At 36.1% G+C, this 8,708-nt stretch overlaps 1 protein-coding gene across 1 annotated transcript; it reads right to left on the bottom strand.

Moving 5' to 3' along the window:
* Positions 1-1,330: 1,330 nt before the first annotated feature.
* On the bottom strand, positions 1,331-8,279 carry LOC139721625 (G-protein coupled receptor GRL101-like). Its single transcript, XM_071632957.1, has 5 exons — positions 7,903-8,279; positions 3,516-4,011; positions 2,614-2,752; positions 1,803-2,032; positions 1,331-1,468 (listed from the first exon to the last, which is right to left on the bottom strand). Exons 1-5 carry the CDS (start codon positions 8,211-8,213, stop codon positions 1,331-1,333), a joined length of 1,314 nt encoding a protein of 437 aa, XP_071489058.1. The 5' UTR covers positions 8,214-8,279.
* Positions 8,280-8,708: the final 429 nt, after the last annotated feature.

The following is an 8,708-nucleotide window of genomic DNA, read 5'->3' on the forward strand; positions in this document are numbered from 1 at the left end:
TTCTGATTCATCCAACACTGACACTTTCTGAAATTAATAATTTCAGAAATTAATGATTTCAGAAACGACTTTTTCACAAAATATACGTAACCTTGAGTGTAACCGGGTATACAGTTTTCCATGTATTTTTGCATTTATATAGTGCATATGAGAATATATAGATATGCAGCTCGATTTCCCCGTTGGGTTGCCAAAATACAGAATGAGCATTCAAATGCGCTATATACAGCACTCAAAAGTATAAAAACATCATTCATTTTCACCGTTCAAAAGAGGACACGTGGATCAAATTAGAACATTCAATTTCCCCATTTTGGGTATTGATGTTCAATTTTTGAGTGCATTCAATTCATAACTGTGTACATGTACACTGTATTACAAACAGTACATGAAAGATAATTATGTATGTATGTATGTTACTGAAAAGATAGATTTCTTTATGAACGTCGTCCTAACTTCTTTAAGATCGCATTTCGCTTTGCTGGATTCTTAGCTATCCCATATGTTGAAAAGGTCTATGACTACACGACATAACAATATAATTGTACACGAGAAGCAGAGAAGTACATGAGAAAGTGATTTAAAAAGCGATATATGTATGTAGAACGCATAATAGACTTATCATGCGCTAAATTGGAAATGCAAATAATGTCATATAGGGCTACGATTTTTTTTAATGCTCTATAAACTTCTTAGCTCGAGGGAATTTCATGAGCAAAATTCGTTTTCGCTATGTATGGATTGATTTATCCCGATTGGATAATTTGGTTGCTTTTATTAAAAGCGAATTCGAATGACCAACTTATTCCTCTGTCATGCAAAGAGGAATGATCAATGATCACTATCATTGATGATCACTACTTTTACACACCATGCACTAAGTACGAAATTGAACGGGAAAACTTATCGTCACACACCCTTTTTTATTTCAATGCGAAAAATTCGTTTTGACACAACTAAAAATAAGTTGGACATTACCTCTACAGACTATTGCGTTCTGTTTAGACGCTTCCTTGGTATTGCTTTTATTTTGTTTTATCCCTTTTTTGCGTGCGTGATGAATAATGATACAATGAGCGTAACGAGTATGATCCCAAAGCATATATGCATGCTCGTATGCATTGTGAAAATTGGACTGTGTAACCGAGTGCTTAATTTCTCTCTTTCGGCGTACACATTGCGTTTGAACATAATAGAGACCAGACAGATTGGGGGAAATGGCTTTTAAGTGAGACAACTAATGTGCGAACTTTTCAACAAGCGATAGCTCTATCATGTGCTCTTGACGTTACAAGTTTTTTTTTCCCAATCGGTGAGGCTATTTACTATTTTAAGGGTTGAAGTCAAGTGCCTTTGCCTCCCTCTGCTCCTTGTCACTGGACTTTTGCTGGTTTAATAAGGTCAGTTCCGCAGCTACTGAGGACGGGTCTATGACCAGGAATGCCCGTGCGATGAAATCAGAAGCATCCTATAGGAAAATAGAGGGTGATAGGTTTCCATGTTATTTTTTTTTAATATATATTAGAGGACACTCATATCATATGGTATATATGTTGAGAGACAGACATGCAGACAGACAGATCTATCTCTGTCTATAAAGTCTATACATTATGTAGAACCCTTTTGCACACGTTTGCGTTTGTGATTGCACCGCCTTATACCACAACCATACTGAAAAAACGGTAGATACAGAAGGTATTTGTAAGATTTGTAAGATTTTATTGACTCTAATTTCCAGACTAACCCTCAGTACCAAAGGAAATTAAATCAAATAAAAAAAGTAATATGGCTTATGGGCTCACCGTTTGGACAGCGACCGAGTCCAAGTTCAAGAAGTAGTCTGCCTGAATTCCTCCTTCAATCACGTGACCAGCGGCTTCACAAAGGTCATTGGTCAAGATCATCAGCTCTTCCTTGGTGAAAGGTCGCTTGTTTCGTAGTAGCCACTCGCGCATGCGCTCTGACCCAGGACTTAGTACACCGTTAGATGATGTGACCAGCGAGGAACAAGTATCGTCCAAATAGTTTTTCCCTTGGATTGCAAGAAGAGCAAGACATCAATGAATTATTATCTTCACCCAAGAATGCTTTGGTTAGTACCGTTATCAGCTCGTCATTCCGACTGTCATCCCCACAACTTAGGGTATCGTCAATTACTGTTGTCACCCTTACAACTTGTAAATGATATAATCAATTATATCGCTGATGTACTTACAACTTATGATCATCAATTATTACTCCGGTACGTCATGCTTGCAATTTATGATAATATCGTCAATTTTATGGTAGTCATCCTTTACAACTGATGATATCGTCAATTGCCGCTGACATCCTTACAACTTATGACATCAGCAATTACTTCTGTCTTACTAGCAACTTATGATATCGTCATTACTGCTGTTGTACTTACAACCTATGTTATCGTCAATTATCTCTGTCGTAGTACTTTTCACCATTTCTCATCTTTACGGGAAATTATTTTCTTTACATATCGTTATTAGATTCCAAACTTCAAACAAGATAGACACACGGTCACAATAAGGATGTAATGTACTGATCAAAAATACTCTCAATAACTTCAAGCTGGAAGGTAAAATTGCGTGCTTGCACTACCTTTCGTGTGATCGCCTCTTGCGTTTCCTATAAACGGTAAGGCTCGTTTCCTAGACCCATATACGCTTGATAGAGTGTACAGGTACGGGTTCAGGGAAGAGTTGACGGGTAAGATGAACACAGAAATCCATGCATACACCTGGTGAAGAAGGAAAAATACGAAACTAGATACACGTGTATTTCCTCAGGTTATCTTTCCTTTTTGTTGATTACTATATAATAATCAACAACAACGATCTTGGAAAAAATACAATAACGAATACTTTTTTTGTTTCAATTCATTATTCGGAAGGTTAGTAATTCCAAAAATGAAAATAAAAATAAGATTCGTTATTCCGAAGGTTCCTTAATCCGCAAAATGAAATAAGGTTTTTGTCAGTTTGGGGGTTCGACATTCCCAAAATGAAATAAAGTTCGTTATTCCAAAGGTTCGTAATTCCGAAAATCTCAATGAGGTTCGTCGTTCCGAAGGTTCGTTAATCCGGAAATGAATAGCGATCGTTAATCCGAAAAATGAAACAAGGTTCGTGTTCGGTAGGTTCGCCAATCCGAAAATAAGGTAAGGTTCGTTTTCCGAAGGTTCGCAATTCAGAAAATGAAATAAATTTCATTATTTCAAAGATTTGTTCATCCAAAAATGGATATAGATTCGATATTCTCAAGGTTCAGTGGTCCGAAAATGAAATAACCTTTCGGATTAGCGAACATTCCGAATAACCAACCTTTGGAATCATGCCACATATGTTTAGATCAACGAGCCTTATTTTATTTACAAGTTCACGGATCTCAATCAGGAATAGGGCATTTTGTGTTTCGGAATAATGAAACTGCGGAATAACGAACTTTATTTCATTTTGGGATTAACGAACCTTCGGAACAACGGACATCACTCGACTTCATACCTGTGACGAGATAACAAGTTTGCCTGCAGCAGACATAATGCCCATGATGATAACTGGCATCCAGCATAGTAGATCCGTTCCAACGACCAACGCCATCTTGGACGCCATCTTGATTTCAGCCATAAGTCGTCTCTTTTCATGGCTTCCGCTCTCCGCTTTACCGAGTCTGCGCTTTGAAATTTGGAAGGACACAAAGATTGCGACGTAGCACATCAGTGTGACGAGAAACGCACCGAAAGTGACGCCGATGAAGAGGAGAACAGAGTAGAGCCATCCCGTGTGTCGAGTGGCGGTCAAGGGCAGTGCTAGACACACCCCAGATTGGCCATAGAAGGACCCTTCGACGTACGACGGTATCAGCGCCGGGGGCAGACTAACTGATAGGGCCAGAATCCAGACAGTGAGTTCTACATAATGCGCTCCTCTGAGAGAAAGGTGTATTTTATGGCTAAATGGCGCCACCACATGACAGCATCGATCTATGCTGATCATCATTTCATTCATTTCATTTCATTTATTTCATTTCCAACAACATTTTCATACACAAAATAACACAACATCAATGCAATGTAGTAACAAAGAAAAATACGTGAAGTTGACAATACTACGCATCACAAAAGCAAAGTAAACAATGAAAATTGAATTGAAACTAAAGTTGCAGGAAATGGAGGAGACATGCTAAAAAGCTAAGCTTGTATTTTGCAGTCTCCTCGTGGACAAAAAGACTAAATAACATCAAAAAGCAATTAGCTAGACATAATATATCGGTGTACAACACAACAGACCTATACATATAAACAAACAAACAAACAAACAGACGGACAAGCAAACACAAGCAACCTCTCTTGTAAAGAGAAAGATAAGAGAGAAAAAAACAAAACACAGTAAAGGAAAAAGAGGAAAAGAGGAAATTATTTTGAAAGAAGAAACAGAAAGAGACAAGAGGACAGGGAAAGGCGAGAAAGGAGAAGAGATGAAGGGTCTATACCAGCACACGCGAGGCACATGATGCGGTGGATCACCGAGGTATATGTACATAATGTAGGAAAGGAATAGATAAAAGAAAAGAGTGAATATAACGAATATAAAAGAGAGCTCAGAATTAAGGCTAATTGAAATATAACTCATTCAACTATATAAGAATTTATGAACAACTTCTTCAGTTTAAATGTGAATGTATTTAAACTTAGAACTTGCTTCATACTATTATCGAGAGTGTTCCAAAATTTGGGGCCAGTAAAAGAAAACATGGATTTAGCAAACATAGTCCTAGTTAATGGCAAATGAAATGAGTTGGATTGCCGGGTAGGATAAAAATGAACAGATCTATTTTTAGTGAACATGGACTCAAACACAAATGGGAGAGAATTATTGGTAAGTTTGTACATGAATTGTCCTAGGTGTAACAAATACAAGTCCTTAACTTTTAAGATTTTGTTTTCATGGAATAACACATCAGTATGACTTCTCCACGATTCATTGCAAATAATGCGAAGAGCTTTTTTCTGTAACAAAAGTAGTCTTTCCAAATGAGAAGAATGTGTGTTTCCCCAGGCGAGTATACCATAATTCAAATAAGGTAAAATCAGAGATGAATATAACATTAAAAGAACATTTTTGGGTAAACAAAATTTAACTTTGTTTATAACACCTATATTTCTTGAGATGATACGGCTTATGGAATCAATATGTAAATTCCAAGTAAGTTTACGGTCAATAATCAAACCTAGGAATTTGATTGAAGAAACTTCTTCAATAACTGTATCATTCAGATATACATTTCTAGGTACATTTTCTAAAGAGTTACTAAAAATCATACATTTAGTTTTTTTAATATTTATGGACAATTTATTTGCTCTTATCCATTGAAGTAATTTATCCAATTCAACATTTAAAACATCAATTAGCATATTAGGATCAGAATGTGACAAAAAAACATTAGAATCATCAGCAAATAATAGAAAGGAAAGAATACTTGATGAATTCGGCATGTCGTTAATGTAAAGGATGAATAAAAGAGGTCCAAGCAAACTTCCTTGAGGCACTCCACAATTAACATTTTGCATGACAGATGTATGCCCATTAACATAAACAAATTGCTTACGGTTAGAAAGGTAACTTCTAAACCACTCCAAGGCCTTTCCTCTGATACCATAATATGATAATTTATAAAAAAGTATATTGTGGTCAATGGTATCAAAGGCCTTGGAGTAGTCCAGGAAAACGCCGATTGTATGATGAAATTGATCAATAGCTTTCGAAACTTTATCTAAAAAGGTAAGTATTGCGTGGGAGGTGTTGTGGTTTTGCCGGAAACCAAACTGATAATCAGAAATTATTTTATGAATATCCAAAAACTTCAATAATCTAAAATGAACAACTTTTTCAAGTAATTTCGAAATAGAAGTCAACAAAGATATAGGTCGATAATTGCAAACATCTTCCCTATCCCCCTTTTTATAAATAGGAATTACTTTAGAAATTTTCATATCCTCAGGGACAACTCCGTTACACAAAGACAAATTAAAGACGTGTACTAATGGATCAACAATAAAATTGATAATATTTTTCAAAAGAACATTATCAATACTGTCATGCCCGGCACTTTTCTTGTTTTTCAAATTCTGAACAATATCTAACAATTCATTTCTCTCTAAAGGAACAAAAAACAGTGAGTTAGGATTACGAGTTTGCAAAAAATCAAAAAAATTCTTTTGACTATCCGGAACATTGTGAGCAAGATTATTGCCAATTTGTGAAAAATACTGATTAAAAATATTTGAAATGGATGTAGCATCATCGATAATCAAATTGTTATGTTTGATTGTGGTAATACGCGGTTTCTCCGTATTTTTATTAATAGCTGTATTAATAATTTTCCACGTATTTTGAATATCATGTTTAAACAAAGATAACTGATTAATAAAATATTTACGTTTCTCGCATCGTATTACTTGCGTGAGAACATTCTTATATGAAGTATATTTATAATGAGATTGCTGAGTGCGTTTAAGTTTATCAACATAATACAAATTATTCTTACGGTTAATCGATCGCAACAAAGATTTAGATATCCAAGGCAGCCTAGGATATCTTTTGTAATTGTTACATTTTTTTCTAACAATGGGAACATGTTTATCCAAAATGGAAATTAACCTTTGCATAAACAAATCATAAGATTCAGTTGGATCCTCTTTATCATATACATCAGTCCAGTCCACTCTGTTTAGCTCGTCTTGTAACCTAACTATATTGTCAGGTGTTATTTTCCGGAAATTTACCATAGGAGGCTTTAAAGAAATTCTACGGTTAAGGGGTATATAAGTGAAGATAGGATAATGGTCAGTTAAATCTGATAAAATAATTCCAGAGGCAGGTAAAGGGCTGATGTTACAAAATATATTGTCGATAAGTGTTGCAGAATGATTGGTAACACGAGTTGGTTTTGTTATAAGCGGTAAAAAAGACGAGGAAGTCATTATATCCAGAAAATTTTGGGCATTGTTTAAAGTCTGAAACTTTGACAAATCAACATTAAAATCTCCCATAATAAAACAATCTTTATTATTAAAAGTTGGGTTTGATAATAAGGATTGTACGTAATCAAAGAAATCATAGATATTTGAATTAGGAGGCCTATATAATACTGACACGATTATATTCTTTGAATAAGGGACCTCAATTTCAATAACAAGTGATTCAACAATTTCACTCATACAGTTCAATTCATCATGAATAACATAATCCAGATTTTGTTTTACATATAAGGCAACGCCTCCGCCCATTCTCTGATTTCTACTATTATGTATGAAATCATAACCTGGAAGTGAGAACATAGAAGTAGAACCCTGAGTGGTCCATGTTTCACTAAGACCTATTACATTAAAAAAGGATCCATGAGTGCCATCCACAAATAAGCGAAAATTATCAAAATTATGATTCAAACTCCTTATATTCAGATGCATTAAAGACAGATTATTGTCACAATCATTACCTTCAACGAAAGATTTGATATTGTTAATAGTGAAATATTCTGAACTTGGATATTGTTCATTGTTATTCTGACAAAAATTAACACTATCCTCATAAAAATTAAAAGGTAACTGATAATCTTTACTAGAGGGGTCATTATTTGCCTGTGTTTCCGTGTTATTACTGAACATTTCAAAGAACTCATCACTGTTTAATGAATGAAAGGCAAAGTCTTCGACTCGCATCATCTAGGAGTCAGAAAGAAATAGGACGTACTCGGTGCCATCGAGCGCCAGTGTGCGTTCGAGCATGCATGGCAGAGACCCCAGGAGGATGAGATAAGAGAGAGCATAAAAGAATGTAAGAGGACGAGAAGGAGGAGGAAGGAACAGAAAAAGTGGTAGAAGTAGAAATGACAAGACATACAGAGGCCTCGCTCGAGATGACTGACGTGATCCCTGCAAGTTTGCAGAGAAAACTTGACTGCCACTCATTAGCATAGAGGGCATATTTTCCTCTATATTGGAGATCTGCTGCCGCTATGGTAATCATGTAGAGACCCATCAAGAAGTCCGAGATAGCCAGGTTGGTGATAAGGCTGCCCTGGACGCTACTCTTTCTGTCACGTTTCGAATGAACCAGTCTGTATCCAACAACAAACGCGTTACCGATGAAAGCACTAGAACCAAGGACCCAAATGAAGAGGCGCAGAACAGTGTTGGACATCAGATCTTCACAGGACGAAAACTGGTCACGTGGTGCTTTGCAACCTACGTCATCATCGCGCAGTCCGGCTAAGCAGCATAATTTGTACTCATCTGCGTGTCTGCATAAAGAAATATCAAAAGAAATAAAACAGTGATGTGTCTGTCCCTGCAGAGCTAAGGTATCATGGTCCAGAGGGTTTCGTTGCAAAGATAACAACCGATATTTCCCCTGTTGGTGGTATAACTTAATGCTTCATCAGTAATTCTTTGTACGTGTCGCATAGAAAGAAAGCTATGCGAACGAACAACATACATTGATTATCTTACGAAGTTACGACATCATACCAGTAATACTCGAGAGAGCTGAGATGTCTTTTATAATGTTTATGCTCGACGTGACTCTGATCAAGTGTGATATTACCAGAAAAAAAGGATCGTTTAAATACTGTGAACATGCATGCATACATGTTATTGCAGCATTTCCACTTCGGTAGCTGTCAACTGTTTAATGTAG

The sequence above is a fragment of the Diadema antillarum genome, unplaced genomic scaffold (assembly GCF_040938485.1).
Source record: "Diadema antillarum isolate AM-2024a unplaced genomic scaffold, OU_Dant_1.0 scf00000146, whole genome shotgun sequence".
Classification (NCBI taxonomy): Eukaryota; Metazoa; Echinodermata; class Echinoidea; order Diadematoida; family Diadematidae; genus Diadema; species Diadema antillarum.